This window comes from Coregonus lavaretus, assembly GCF_964263955.1.
Source record: "Coregonus lavaretus genome assembly, chromosome: 26".
Classification (NCBI taxonomy): domain Eukaryota; kingdom Metazoa; phylum Chordata; class Actinopteri; order Salmoniformes; family Salmonidae; genus Coregonus; species Coregonus lavaretus.
Genome location: NC_140013.1, coordinates 20900089 through 20916161, shown reverse-complemented (window position 1 = coordinate 20916161; position 16073 = coordinate 20900089). Strand labels below are relative to the sequence as shown.

The 16073-nt window shown below is 43.3% G+C and overlaps 2 protein-coding genes across 4 annotated transcripts in view; both read right to left on the bottom strand.

Annotated features, from left to right (window-relative positions):
- LOC311101886 (max-binding protein MNT-like) overlaps positions 1 to 4744 on the bottom strand; it is a 42436-nt gene extending 37692 nt beyond the window's left edge. For both annotated transcript variants that reach the window (XM_084143120.1, XM_084143121.1), the window contains exon 1: positions 4506 to 4744. In XM_084143120.1, coding sequence (XP_083999246.1) covers positions 4506 to 4578 — 73 coding nt within the window. In that variant the 5' untranslated portion in view covers positions 4579 to 4744. The remainder of the gene's footprint in view (positions 1 to 4505) is intronic.
- Positions 4745 to 8103: 3359 nt separating this feature from the next.
- LOC311101256 (RNA N(6)-adenosine-methyltransferase mettl16-like) overlaps positions 8104 to 16073 on the bottom strand; it is a 33173-nt gene continuing 25203 nt past the window's right edge. For both annotated transcript variants that reach the window (XM_084142377.1, XM_084142376.1), the window contains exon 10: positions 8104 to 11034. In XM_084142377.1, the coding sequence (XP_083998503.1) occupies positions 10348 to 11034 (687 nt within the window). In that variant the 3' untranslated portion in view covers positions 8104 to 10347. The remainder of the gene's footprint in view (positions 11035 to 16073) is intronic.

Below are 16073 nucleotides of genomic sequence, written 5' to 3'. Positions count from 1 at the left end.
GGTGTGTATAGACATTACTGACAGTAAACTCATAGAAAAGGGTGTGTACAACAGTAGTTATATAGGATGAGCCTCGACTAGGATACAGTATATACATATGAAGTGGGTAAAACAGTATGTAAACATTAAAGTGACCAGCATTTAATGGCTATTGACTATGTACACAGGTCATAACCCCTGTCCTCTCTCTGCAAATGAATGACAGATCACGGAGCTGACTGGTGACTACAGAGCTGTGGATAAGGTAAAGGAAGGGGTTGTTGTTTCTTTTACCATTTTGGTTTTCAACCAATGAGTAGTCAGATGTGAAAGCATTGACCTAAGGCGGGAGAGAATGACGCCCACTCCTTGGTTTCCGGTAAGATCTGAGGCATAGTTGAGGATAGCCTTGTTCTCATGCCATTTATAAACATACAGCACCAGTCAAAAATTTGGACACACCTACTCATTCAAGGGTTCTTCTTTATTTTTACTATATTTTACATGGTAGAATAATAGTGAAGACATCAAAACTATGAAATAACACATATGGAATCATGTAGTAACCCAAAACAGTGTTAAACAAATCAAAATATAGTTTATATTTGAGATTCTTCAAATAGCCACCCTTTGCCTTGATGACAGCTTTGCACTCTCTTGGCACTCTCTCAACCAGCTTCATGAGGTATTCACCTGGAACGCATTTCAATTAACAGGTGTGCCTTCTTAAAGTTAATTTGTGGAATGTATTTCCTTCTTAATGCATTTGAGCCAATCAATTGTGTTGTGACAAGGTAGGGGGGTTTACAGAAGATAGCCCTATTTGGTAAAAGACCAAGTCCATATTATGGCAAGAACAGCTCAAATAAGCAAAGAGAAACGACAGTCCATCATTACTTTAAGACATGAAGGTCAGTCAATACGGAAAATGTCTGCAGAGCTCTATCATACTATCCAGGTCTGTGCCCAAACAGTTTGAGCTTCTACTTCTAAAAATCCACCTTTCCAGAAATAAGTCTCTCACTGTTGCCCCCCTCAGCCCCCAGTTGTGCCCTGGACACCATATGTGAATTGCTTGCCCCCCCATCTATCCTCAGAGTTGGTACTGCTTGGTGACCTAAACTGGGATATGCTTAACACCCCGGCCGTCCTACAATCTAAACTAGATGCCCTCAATCTCACACAAATCATCAAGGAACCTACCAGGTACAACCCTAAATCTGTAAACATGGGCACCCTCATAGATATCATCCTGACTAATTTACCCTCTAAATACAGCTCTGCTTTCTTCAACCAGGATCTCAGCGATCACTGCCTCATTGCCTGCGTCCGTAATGGGTCCGCGGTCAAACGACCACCCCTCATCACTGTCAAAAGCTCCCTAAAACACTTCAGTTAGCAGGCCTATCTAATTGACCTGGCCCGGGTATCCTGGATGGATATTGACCTGGCCCGGGTATCCTGGATGGATATTGACCTCATTCCGTCAGTAAAGGATGCCTGGATGTTCTTCAAAAGTGCTTTCCATGCCCCATTCAAAAAAGTCATTTTTATTTTATTTATTTAGAAGACGCTCTTTTCCAGAGCGACTTACAGGAGCAATTAGGGTTAAGTGCCTTGCTCAAGGGCACATCAACAGATGTTTTACCTAGTCGGCTCGGGGATTAGAACCAGCGACCTTTCGGTTACTGGCACAACGCTCTTAACCACTAAGCTACCTGCCGCCAGGCTATACTAAGAACAGATATAGCCCCTGGTTCACCCCAGACTTAACTGCCCTTGACCAGCACAAAAACATCCTGTGGCATACTGCATTAGCATCGAACAGCCCCCGCGATATGCAACTTTTCAGGGAAGTCAGGAACCAATATACACAAGCAGTTAGGAAAGCAAAGGCTAGCTTTTTCAAACAGAAATGTGCATCCTGTAGCACTAACTCCAAAAAGTTTTGGGACACTAATGTCCATGGAGAATAAGAGCACCTCCTCCCAGCGAGGCTAGGAAACACTATCACCACCGATAAATCTATGATAATCTAGAATTTCAATAAGCATTTTGCTACGGCTGGCCATGCTTTCCACCTGGCTACCCCTACCCCGGCCACCAGCTCTGCACCTTCCGCTGCAACTTGCCCATGCCCCCCCCCCCCCCGCCGCTTCTCCTTCACCCAAATTCAGATAGCTGATGTCCTGAAAGAGCTGCTAAATCTGGACCCCTACAAATCTGCTGGGCTAGACAATCTGGACCCTTTCTTTCTAAAATTAGCCGCCAAAATTGTCGCAACCCCTATTACTAGCCTTTTCAACCTCTCTTTCTGTCTCTGTCTGAGATCCCCAGAGATTGGAAAGCTGCCGCGGTCACCCCCCTCTTAAAAGGGGGTGACACTCTAGATCCAAACTGTTACAGACCTATATACATCCTGCCCTGCCTTTCGAAAGTATTTGAAAGCCAAGTTAACAAAACAGATCACCGTCCAATTCGAATCCCACCGTACCTTCTCCGCTATGCAATCTGGTTTCCAAGCTGGTCATGGGTGAAGCTCAGCCACGCTCAAGGTCCTAAACGATATTATAACCGCGATCGATAATAGACAGTACTGTGCAGCCGTCTTCATCGACCTGGCCAAGGCTTTTGACTCTGTTAATCACCGCATTCTTATTGGCAGACTAAATAGCCTTGGTTTCTCAAATAACTGCCTCGCCTGGTTCACCAACTACTTCTCAGATAGAGTTCAATGTGTCAAATCGGAGGGCCTGTTGTCTGGACCTCTGGCAGTCTATGGGGGTGCCACAGGGTTCAATTCTCAGGCCAACTCTATTCTCTGTGTATATCAATGATGTCGCTCGTGCTGTTGGTGACTCTCAGATCCACCTCTACGCAGACGACACCATTTTGTATACATCTGGCCATTCATTAATAATAACAATTACATTCATAAATTGTAATTATTTTGTACTATGGCCTATTTATTGCCTTACCTCCATAACTTAATAAATTTGCACACACTATATATAGATTTTCTATTGTGTTGACTGTACGTTTTGTTTATTCCATATGTAACTCTGTGTTGTTGTTTTTAATCGCACTGCTTTGCTTTATCTTGGCCAGGTCACAGTTGTAAATGAGAACTTGTTCTCAACTGGCTTACTTGGTTAAATAAAGGTGAAATAAAATAAAAATAAATAACGTTACTGCATTAGTTTGTCAATTAAAAGACTTCTCAATAACATTATTTTCTTTGGTAAATTGGTTGACTCAAGACTACCATGTGTTCTTATATGACGACATACACCCTTTCAAAGTACAGGAAAAACAATATTCAGTGGGAGTAGTTACTTGGTTAATGTTTGCAGTGTTTGCTTGACATACTACTAAAAGATCTATTGACATTTTGCCTGGTTGTGTTTAGCTCTACGGCCTTGATAGGTTGGCGATAAAAACATGTGTAGTTCCGCTTATATAACCACAGCACATAGCAGATGAGGGAGTACAGTAGAAGGGGAGAAACACTGCCCTACTTTCTTCCACACTGATCTACAAGCAGCACTAGTGTAGGAGTGCCGAGCATGCACGTGGTGAAAGGGGCGGTCCCCGTTGCAGATATGGGGCGTAGTCAACTTGGACACGTCACCAGCAACAAGCAAAAAACATTAAGCGATTAGCGCGCTAGCCGAAGGTTCCTTTACTAGGAATGTTCTATATAGCCTACGTTTCAGTTTAAAAAGTGGCATGTACGAAATCACATACATGTAAAATTGTATTCATACAATCATTTTAGTAATTCAAAAGAATGATTGAGCGCCACAGTAGCCGAGAGAGAAACCTGAATCTGTCATATGATCCCCTGCTGTCAGGTCAGATGATGTAAAACGGCTTTAGCACTCCCGTCGCCACCGCCCTTTACTGCGAGGAGTTGTTTTTTTAATGTAAAAATAATGAATGAAGGTTACTATACGACTTTAAAAGCGGTCGCTAAATGTTAACGTTACAGGGTTTTTACCGAAAGATCATAGTTGGTAACGGTGTTGCAAATAAACATGATCGTTTCAAGATTTGATAAAAGGCGCGTCGATCGACGAGTCTGTAATGCAGTAGAATTCACATGGCTACATTGTGTCCTGTCACACATCCAAATGATACATTTGTAGCCAACTTCTTAGAACAAGGATCCACTCTGAAATAGGCTAACGTTACCATATGAAATCACACCTCAAATTACTCAAGGAATTTAACTCAGTAAAGCCAACTATATAGTCGAGACAAGGACGTCTGATTAGTCTCGACCCCCAACGCAAACAAAAGGCAATACAAATCAACTGTGCGCGTAATCTTAAATAATAAATCAACATTATTTTTATGGTACAAAATGTCAATTTACATTGAGGTAAAATGCATGCAGATGATCTTCCCCCAGTAAAAAGATCTTATAGATTTGACACATCTAAATAACTAATTCGTTTGATCCTTTCAAGTCCAAACGTTGAAAGCCTCTAAAATACCTATAATTGATTGTAACCTTTACATACCACGTGCCTTCTGTTGTTGCTGGGCTTGCAATTCCAAAAACTTGGCTGCTTCTAAAAGCGTCTCGATGCTCATTTCTTCTACGTATTGGAAACAAAATGTTACAAGCAAAAATTAAGCGAATGTTACAGGGTATGCACTTTATTTTTCAGTGTAAGGATCCAGTCTTTCAGTCAGCAAAACTGAAGAAAACGGTAATCGGATACCCCTCGTAGAAACTCTTCCACATACGTAGATGAGTTGCAACAAGATGGCGCTAAGAGCAGTAGGTAACAAATCAGGACCAAAAGCATACCATTTACGACCGCCCACACATGTGTTCCCTCCCATCCACAGAAATGACAAAGAAAACACTAAATGGAGTATTGGAATGGAATGACATACTGACATTTATTTTAATGAAAGACGAAGCATGAACCTTTCAAAAAAATTGCAAGTCGTTCATCAGTTGCATTTTCACAAATCAGCATGTTGATTCAAACAGTTGTTTCAACATTGAATTTAATAATGCTATGATTAACACAAACTGTACGTTTGATCATGGAATTCCAATCCACGATTTATCTGTATCCGTTTACGACAAGACGTTTATATATTATTAACATATCATTGCCTAATAGCCAATCACCAGGGAGAACAACAAGGTATTGCGCTTGCACACATGGGCAAACTAGTGCAGTAGCCATCATTCGCATATTATGATTCGGTCTCCAGGTCAGTGGCCTCAGCGATCATTTACCGCCATACATGTATTAGTCATCACAGGTGTCTGTTTAAAGTAATGCAATGGGAAACGTAATTTGTTGACTGTGTTGCAACCATTTGCAGTATCTGCCCTCATAAATGTACCATTAGTAATACGAAGGGCGTGGTGGAATGGTTAATTCACAAACAACGTGGTACTGGCGGGGCGGCTTTAAACGAGAGCAATTCGAACGTTTGCTATATAAAGAGACAGTACGCCTTTCCCGCCACATGGCCGAGCGTCGACGACCTTGAGCCAACTGTCTGGCTGTTCGGTGAGTTGTAATTTTTCTCAGTTAAACTATGAGCAGTAACTGCACTTTTGCTTTGTAGACAGCATACCCCTTGCATGTAGGTAATTAACAATCATGTATCTTTATGCTTGTTTGTGGGTTTTACTGGATTGATAGCTATTCAACTGTTTTTCAAGATCACCTGTACCATAAATTCAAACCAGTCATTTTAAACGTGACACCTCCTCTTGTGGATGGAAGCAACCATGATGTGACAAAAATATAGACACACAAGCCTGTTGTAATCAACACACTGCTGTTCTACTTTTAACACTGACATCACATGATTTTCACACACAGGAACTGATCAAGTCAAAGTCCTGCGGTGTGTGGGTGTATGTGTCCTCAGAACACACAGCAATATGAGCAGGAAGTCAATATTGGCCTCTTTTAAAGCACCACTATGTGATCGTGACAGACACAGTTGCACTCACACAGAGCTGTGAACTCAGAAACGTACATATACACGCACACTGTGTCTTTACAGCTGCACCATCGAGCACATCCTGACTGGTTGTATCCCTGTCTGGTTGCCAAAGACTCCAGCCACCCGAGACATGGACTATTCTCCATGCACACGTCCGACAGGTGGTACCGGTGCATCAAGGCTCAGACCAACAGACTCCGAAACCGCTTCTATCCCCTGGCCCTAAGACTGGTAAATGGCTAACAACTACTGCTCTCCCTCAGGTGATCCACACAGACTCTACGCCCATCCACAGGTCTCTACCAACTGACACACACGTTGCTGACACCATACACATACAGCTACACACACACCTACGCTGCTGCTATAATGATTGGATTTATTACTACCATAACGCTACTGTTCATTGATTAGATATTATTACGATCAAATCAAATTGTCACATACGTGTTTAGCAGATGTTTTTGCGGGTGTAGCGAAATGCTTGTGCTTCTAGCTCCGACTGCAGTAATATCTACATTTAAGTCATTTAGCAGACACTCTTATCTAGAGCGACATACAGTTCAACAAGTAATATCTAACAATTTCACAACATATACCCAATACGCACAAATCTAGTAAGGAATGGAATTAAAAATAAATACAAATAATGTGTGTGTATATATATATATATATATATATATATATATATATATATATATATATATATATATATATATATATATATATATATATATATATATCACACACACACACGGACAAGCAATGACAGAGCGGCATGGACTTAAGATACAGTAGAATATTATAGAATACAGTGGGGAGAACAAGTATTTGATACACTGCCGATTTTGCAGGTTTTCCTACTTACAAAGCATGTAGAGGTCTAATTTTTATCATAGGTACACTTCAACTGTGAGAGACGGAATCTAAAACAAAAATCCAGAAAATCACATTGTATGATTTTTAAGTAATTAATTTGCATTTTATTGCATGACATAAGTATTTGATCACCTACCAACCAGTAAGAATTCCGGCTCTCACAGACCTGTTAGTTTTTCTTTAAGAAGCCCTCCTGTTCTCCACTCATTACCTGTATTAACTGCACCTATTTGAACTCGTTACCTGTTTTAAAGACACCTGTCCACACACTCAAACAGACTCCAACCTCTCCACAATGGACAAGACCAGAGCGCTGTGTAAGGACATCAGGTTTAAAATTGTAGACCTGCACAAGGCTGGGATGGGCTACAGGACAATAGGCAAGCAGCTTGGTGAGAAGGCAACAACTGTTGGCACAATTATTAGAAAATGGAAGAAGTTCAAGATGACGGTCAATCACCCTCTGTCTGGGGCTCCATGCAAGATCTCACCTCGTGGGGCATCAATGATCATGAGGAAGGTGAGGGATCAGCCCAGAACACCACGGTAGGACCTGGTCAATGACCTGAAGAGAGCTGGGACCACAGTCTCAAAGAAACCCATTAGTAACACACTACGCCGTCATGGATTAAAATCCTGCAGCGCACGCAAGGTCCCCCTGCTCAAGCCAGCGCATGTCCAGGCCCGTCTGAAGTTTGCCAATGACCATCTGGATGATCCAGAGGAGGAATGGGAGAAGGTCATGTGGTCTGATGAGACAAAAATAGAGCTTTTTGGTCTAAACTCCACTCGCCGTGTTTGGAGGAAGAAGAAGGATGAGTACAACCCCAAGAACACCATCCCAACCGTGAAGCATGGAGGTGGAAAAATCATTCTTTGGGGATGCTTTTCTGCAAATGGGACAGGACGACTGCACCGTATTGAGGGGAGGATGGAAGGGGCCATGTATCGCGAGATCTTGGCCAACAACCTCCTTCCCTCAGTAAGAGCATTGAAGATGGGTCGTGGCTGGGTCTTCCAGCATGACAACGACCTGAAACACACAGACAGGGCAACTAAGGAGTGGCTCCGTAAGAAGCATCTCAAGGTCCTGGAGTGGCCTAGCCAGTCTCCAGACCTGAACCCAATAGAAAATCTTTGGAGGGAGCTGAAAGTCCGTATTGCCCAGCAACAGCCCCGAAACCTGAAGGATCTGGAGAAGGTCTGTATGGAGGAGTGGGCCAAAATCCCTGCTGCAGTGTGTGCAAACCTGGTCAAGACCTACAGGAAACGTATGATCTCTGTAATTGCAAACAAAGGTTTCTGTACCAAATATTAAGTTCTGCTTTTCTGATGTATCAAATACTTGTTCTCCCCACTGTACATATGAGATGATTAATTCAAGATATGTAAACATTATTAAAGTGACTAGTGTTCCATTTCTTAAAGTGGCCAGTGATTTCAATAGGCAGCAGCAGCCTCTAATGTGCTAGTGATGGCTATTTAACAGTCTGATGGCCTTGATCGAAGCTGTTTTTCATTCTCTCTGTCCCAGCTTTGATGCACCTGTACTGAACTCGCCTTCTGGATGATAGCGGGGTGAACAGGCAGTGGCTCGGGTGGTTGATGTCCTTGATCTTTTTGGCCTTCCTGTGACATCGGGTGCTATAGGTGTCTTGGAGGGCGGGTAGTTTGCCCCCAGTAATGCGTTCGGCAGACTGCACCACCCTCTGGAGAGCCCTGCGGTTGCGGGCGGTGCAGTAGCCTTACCAGGCCGTGATACTGCCCGACAGGATGCTCTCAATTGTGCATCTGTAAAAGTTTTAGGTGCCAAGCACAATTTTTTCAGCCTCCTGAGGTTGAAGAGGCTCTGTTGTGCCTTCTTCACCACACTGTCTGTGTGGGTGGACCATTTCAGTTTGTAAGTGATGTGTACGCCAAGGAACTTGAAGCTTTCTACCTTCTCCACGGCGGTCCCGTCGATGTGGATAGGGGGGTGCTGTTTCCTGAAGTCCACAATCATCTCCTTTGTTTTGTTGACGTTGAGTGAGGTTATTTTCCTGGCACCACACTCCCAGAGCCGTCACCTCCTCCCTGTAGGCGGTCTTCGTCATTGTTGATAATCAAGCCTACTACTGTTGTCGTCTGCAAACTTGATGATTGAGTTGGAGGCGTGCGTGGCCACGCAGTCATGGGTGAACAGGGAGTACAGGAGGGGGCTCAGCACGCACCCTTGTGGGGCCCCAGTGTTGAGGATCAGCGAAGTGGAGAGGTTGTTTCCTATCTTCACCACCTGCGGGCGGCCCGTCAGGAAGTCCAGGACCCAGTTGCACAGGGCGGGGTTCAGACCCAGGGCCTCAAACTTAATGATGAGCTTGGAGGATACTATGGTGTTGAATGCTGAGCTATAGTCAATGAACAGCATTCTTACATAGGTATTCCTCTAGTCCAGATGGGATAGGGCAGTGTGCAGTGTGATGGCGATTGCATCGTCTGTAGATCTATTGGGGCGGTATGCAAATTGAAGTGGGTCTAGGGTGACAGGTAAGGTAGAGGTGATATGATCCTTGACTAGTCTCTCAAAGCACTTCATGATGACAGAGGTGAGTGCTTCGGAGCGATAGTCATTTAGTTCAGTTACCTTTGCTGTCTTGGGTACAGGAACAATGGTGGCCATCTTGAAGCATGTGGGAACGGCAGACTGGGAAAGGGAGAGATTGAATCACTGCATTGTTGGGAAAGAGCCCTCATGGTAAGAATTTCACAGTAGTGTTTAAAACCAGTTGTATCCTGTGCACGTGGCAAATAAACTTTGGGTCCACTGCTGGGCGGCTGTTCCTGGTATTCACTAAATCTCTGCTCAGGAAGTGTGTGTTCGGCCGCGACCTCGTGACAATTGCACGTACAGGCACAGGAAAGACTGGACATCCTGCATTACTAGGAGGTATTGTTCCAGCCAAAGTGTGTGTAGGCAAAGATCATTCATTAACGACTCATCAGGTCCATAAGGCTGTCTAATTTGGCTGGCATTACTTTCTAATTGTGATACTACGACAGGCCACTAATGAAGGTGAAGTGTCTCCCCAGAATGTGTTAAAGCTGTATTTAAATCAACAGGAGGATACAAGTGGATGAGCTGCAGCTATGGACTGCCCTCTTGTGACTGCTTATGGAAACTGCATCCTAGACAAATGAATGTCTGGGATAGACCAGACCACCTGTGTGTAACACTGATTGAACATGGAAATACACATAATTTGTTACTAAAACATACATTTATAAATGTATTTTTTTTATTTTTATCAAACTTTAATTAACTAAAATATTAACTAGTCATTATAACCTTGACATGGAGACTTGCAGTGAAACTGTACTGGATCAGCAAATAAGTATATTTTACACATTCACTTGCTACAAACAGAACAATACGGGTAAGTTATGTTCCCCAAGTCCCTGCCTGTTTGTCTGTACCATTTTCTGCTTAATGAACATTACCCAGTACTACAGGTCAACAATGTTCCATTACATCCCCAGTGGCTTGGCCACCAATTTAAACAGAGTGTTCTTCAGGTAGGTACACAGTTGGTTCATCACGTCCTTGTTTTGGCCTTCCACCCAGTGTATCTCCACGGCAACGTCCTGCTCCTCAGCCTTCACGTAAACCAAGCACTTGAATAGGAAGTGTTGTACAGCGCTGGGGCTCTGTGGCTGCATCACTTCCTGTCCAGTGGCATTGACTTCCTCTTCCTGTGTTTCAGTAGGTACTTCCTGTGGGGTGGTTTCCTGTTTCTGTGTCGTGGTGGGTAGTGCGGTCTGTGCCAGTGTGGTATTGGGTGTTGTAGAGATAGGAGAAGACTCCATGATGACATCCTCCTCTGTCCCACTGTTCTCTACTGGGACACAGATGACCCCCTGAGAGTCGGCTCCATCGGCCCTGTTGGTCCCTGACTGTGGAACACTGCCTGGCCCCTGTGCTGCTGTGGGAGTGTGTAAATCTGAGTGTGAGCTATCCGGGGTGTGTGTAGAGGAGTGCTGGGCTGTGGCTGAGGAAAGGGTGGTAGAAGTACCACTGGGGGGTGCTCTGGGCAGCTCTCTGAGGTGTCGGCCCTGGTCTCTGCGTCTCTGTCTCCTGTGGATCCAGGTGTTCTCCACAGCCGTCACGAACAGACTCTGCTCCTTCCTCCCACAAGGGACACGCTTGTGCAGCACCTGCAGAACACAGATGACACGGTTGCTGTGTATTTTGAGTCTACAATCTATGATTTGTATACCTCTGTTGGAGAAACTGGGTTAGGGTGTGTGTTTGCAGTAAGGTATGTATGTCCATGAATGAGTTGTGTACATGTAAATGCTTAAGGAGTTGTCTGTGTGTGGTGCCTAAGTGAGTGTGGACTTGTGATGTGTGTTTCGGAGTGTTTTTGTAATTGCTGTATGTGTCAGGGTTTTTTCTGCATAGAAAAGTATTGGGCGGGCTGCCTAAGTCCAAACAGTAATAAAAAAAACGTATTTGAAAAATACATATTTTTCGGGATGGAAAATAATTTTCAGTGTAAATATAAAACGACTAAAACCATATTTAAAAAGTATGTAGAAATGATAATGGACCTATTTTTTTTTTTGTATAAGCTAGACAGTCAGGGAGAATCTAAAATTCAAATAATGACGGATTCAGGAGTATTTTGGGGCCCAATTGATTTCCTTATGTTTGAGCATTAGAACTAGTGCTGAGCGATTAACCAAAACATTTAATTTTTTTAACAACTAATTGACCGATGTCCATTCAATTATTTGAATTCCATTTTCAGATCAAGCCCGAACTGTGGGAGTTAGTAAGGAGCTGTAGTTTCCAACAGTCCAATATTCTACATAGTTTAGTGCAGAAAATGTGGTAATTAACTACAATGACCATAATCCATTACGTGCCTACTTGTGGGGTCTGTGTGCTGTGTTTCTTTTATGCCTGCTACATTAGGTTAGTGTGGGGTAGACACAGCGAGAGAGAATCGCTGAGGGATAGAGAGGAGTTGCTTCGAGGTATCTCTACCTGAAAATACATTATCTAAGTGACTGATAGTTGGTATTCAGCAGTCATAAAAGTATGCCTGATATACTTTGAAGTACTACTAAAATAGTGATTTTTGTCAGACAGCAGCTCTTTAGAGATGAGATGGTCACGTGGAATGTAATAAAATCATCAAATAAAACAAATGTAATAATGCCTATAGAAAGTCTACACCACCTTGAATATTTTTTCAAATTTTGTTGCTTTACAAAGTGGGATTGAAATAGATTTATTTGCAATTTTTTGTCATTGACGTTATGGAGTATTTTGTGTAGATCAAAGTGAAAAAATATAGCCGTTGCATAACTATTCACCCCTTTTGTTTTAGGCAAGCCTAAATTAATTCAGAAGTAAAATTTGGCTTAACAAATCACAAGTTATATGGACTCACTGTGTGAAATAATAGGGGTTGACATTTTTTTTATGACTAACCCTTCCTCTGTCCCCCATACAAACAACATCTGTAAGGTCTCTGTCAAGTATTGAATATCAAGCACAGATTAAACTACAAAGACCAGGGAGCTTTTCGAAAGCCAGTGATTGGTAGATGGGTAACAATAACAAATAAGACATTGAAAGGCTCTTTAAGAATGGTCAAGTTAATAATTATGCTATGGATGATGTATTAAACCACCCAGACACATCAAAGATGCAGTCGTCCTTTTGAACTGAAGGACAGGAAGGAAACTGCTTAGGGATGTCACCATGAGGCCATTGGTGATTTTAAAACAGCTACAGAGTTCAATGGCTGTGATGGGAGAAAACTGAGGATGGATCAACATTGTAGTGACTTCACAATAATGACCTAAATGACAGAGTGAAAAGAAGAATACAAAATATTCCAAAACATGTGTGCAAAAGACACTAAAGTAATACGGCAAAAACACACCTTTTGGCCTAAATGCAAAGCCTTATGTTTGGGGCAAATCCAACAACAGATCAGTGAGTAACTGCCTCCTTGTTTTCAAGCATGGTGGTGGCTGCATCATGGTATGGGTATGCTTGACATAGGCAAAGACTGGGGAGTTTTCCAGGATGAAAAGAAACGGGATGGAGCTAAGCACTAGAGGAAACACTGGAGTTGCTTATCAAGAAGACAGTGAATGTTCCTGAGTGGGCAAGTTACACTTTTGACTTAAATCTGCTTGAAAATCTATAGCAAGTCTTGAAAATGGTGTCTAGCCATGATCCAACACCTTGATAGAACTAAGAATTTTGTGCAAATATTGAACAATATATACTTTTTCTTCCACTTTGACAGAGTATTTTGTGTAGCTTGTTGACAAAAAATTACAATTAAATAAACTACATGACCAAAAGTATGTGGACACCTGCTCGTCAAACATCTAATTCCAAAATCATGGGCATTAATATGGAGTTGGTCCCCCCTATGCTGCTATAACAGCCTCCACTCTTCTAAGAAGGCTTTCCACTAGATGTTGGAACATTGCTGCAGGGACTTGTTTCCATTCAGCCACAAGAGCAGTAGTGAGGTCGGGCACTGATGTTGGGCGATTAGGCCTGGCTCACAGTCGGTGTTCCAATTCATCCCAAAGGTGTTCGATGGAGTCGAGGTCAGGGCTCTGTGCAGGCCAGTCAAGTTCTTCCACACAGATCTCGACAAACCATTTCTGTATGGACCTCGCTTTGTGCATAGGGCATTGTCATGCTGAAACAGGAAAAGGCCTTCCCCAAACTGTTGCCACAAAGTTGGATGCACCGAATCATCTAGAATGTCACTGTATGCAGTAGCATTAAGATTTCCCTTCACTGGAACTAAGGAGCCTAGCCCGAACCATGAAAAACCGCACCAGACCATTATTCCTGCTCCACCAAACTTAACAGCTGGCACTATGCATTGGGGCAGGTAGTGTTTCCTCGCATCCGCCAAACCCAGATTCGTCCGTCGGACTGCCAGATGGTGAAGCGTGATTCATCACTCCAGAGAACGCGTTTCCACTGCCTCAAAGTCCAATGGCAGTGAGCTTTACACCACTCCAGCCGATGCTTGGCATTGCGCATGGTGATCTTAGGCTTGTGTGCGGCTGCTCGGCCATGGAAACCCATTTCATGAAGCTCCTGACGAACAGTTCTTGTGCTGACGTTGCTTCCAGAGGCAGTTTGGAACTCCGTAGGAAGTGTTGCAACTGAGGACAGACAATTTTTACGCGCTACGTGCTTCAGCACTCGGCAGGCCAGTTCTGTGAGCTTGTGTGGCCTACCACTTCATGGCTGAGCAGTTGTTGCTCCTAGACGTTTCCACTTCAGAATAACAGCACTTACAGTTGACCAGAGCAGCTCTAGCAGGGCAGAAATTTGACAAACTGACTTGTTGGAAAGGTGGCATCCTAGGACGGTGCCACGTTGAAAATCACTGAGCTTTTCAGTAAGGCCATTCTACTGCCAATGTTTGTCTATGGAGATTGCATGGCGGTGTGCTCAATTTTATACACCTGTCAGCAACGGGTGTGGCTGAAATAGCCGAATCCACTAATTTGAAGGGGTGTCCACATACTTTTGTATATACAGTGTATTAAATCGCACTTTAACGCAACAAAATGTGAAAAAAAAGTTCAACAGGGTGTAGACTTTTTATAGGTACAGTGAGGGAAAAAAGTATTTGATCCCCTGCTGATTTTGTACGTTTGCCCACTGACAAAGAAATGAGCAGTCTATAATTTTTATGGTAGGTTTATTTGAACAGGGAGAGACAGAATAACAACAACAAATTTCAGAAAAACGTATGTCAAAATTTTTATAAATTGATTTGCATTTTAATGAGGGAAATAAGTATTTGACCCCTCTGCAAAACATTACTTAGTACTTGGTGGCAAAACCCTTGTTGGCAATCACAGAGGTCAGACGTTTCTTGTAGTTGGCCACCAGGTTTGCACACATCTCAGGAGGGATTTTGTCCCACTCCTCTTTGCAGATCTTCTCCAAGTCATTAAGGTTTTCGAGGCTGACGTTTGGCAACTCGAACCTTCAGCTCCCTCCACAGATTTTCTATGGGATTAAGGTCTGGAGACTGGCTAGGCCACTCCAGGACCTTAATGTGCTTCTTCTTGAGCCACTCCTTTGTTGCCTTGGCCATGTGATTTGGGTCATTGTCATGCTGGAATACTCACCCAAGATTTGACGGTACATGGCCCCGTCCATCGTCCCTTTGATGCGGTGAAGTTGTCCTGTCCCCTTAGCAGAAAAACCCCCCCAAAGCATAATGTTTCCACCTCCATTTTTGACGGTGGGGATGGTGTTCTTGGGGTCATAGGCAGCAATCCTCCTCCTCCAAACATGGCGAGTTGAGTTGATGCCAAAGAGCTCGATTTTGGTCTCATCTGACCACAACACTTTCACCCAGTTCTCCTCTGAATCATTCAGATGTTAATTGGCAAACTTCAGACGGGCCTGTATATGTGCTTTCTTGAGCAGGAGGACCTTGCGGGCGCTGCAGGATTTCAGTCCTTCACGGCGTAGTGTGTTACCAATTGTTTTCTTGGTGACTATGGTCCCAGCTGCCTTGAGATCATTGACAAGATCCTCCCGTGTAGTTCTGGGCTGATTCCTCAGCGTTCTCATGATCATTGCAACTCCACGAGGTGAGATCTTGCATGGAGCCCCAGGCCGAGGGAGATTGACAGTTATTTTGTGTTTCTTCCATTTGCGAATAATCGCTCCAACTGTTGTCACCTTCTCACCAAGTTGCTTGGCGATGGTCTTGTAGCCCATTCCAGCCTTGTGTAGGTCTACAATCTTGTCCCTGACATTCTTGGAGAGCTCTATGGTCTTGGCCATTGTGGAGAGTTTGGAATCTGATTGATTGATTGCTTCTGTGGACAGGTGTCTTTTGTACAGGTAACAAGCTGAGATTAGGAGCACTCCCTTTAAGAGTGTGCTCCTAATCTCAGCTCGTTACCTGTATAAGACACCTGGGAGCCAGAAATCTTTCTGATTGAGAGGGGGTCAAATACTTATTTCCCTCATTAAAATGCAAATCAATTTTTAACATTTTTGACATGCGTTTTTCTGGATTCTTTTGTTGTTATTCTGTCTCTCACTGTTCAAATAAACCTACCATTAAAATTATAGACTAATCATTTCTTTGTCAGTGGGCAAACGTACAAAATCAGCAGGGGATCAAATACTTTTTTCCCTCACTGTATACACAAGAACAAAACTATTTTAT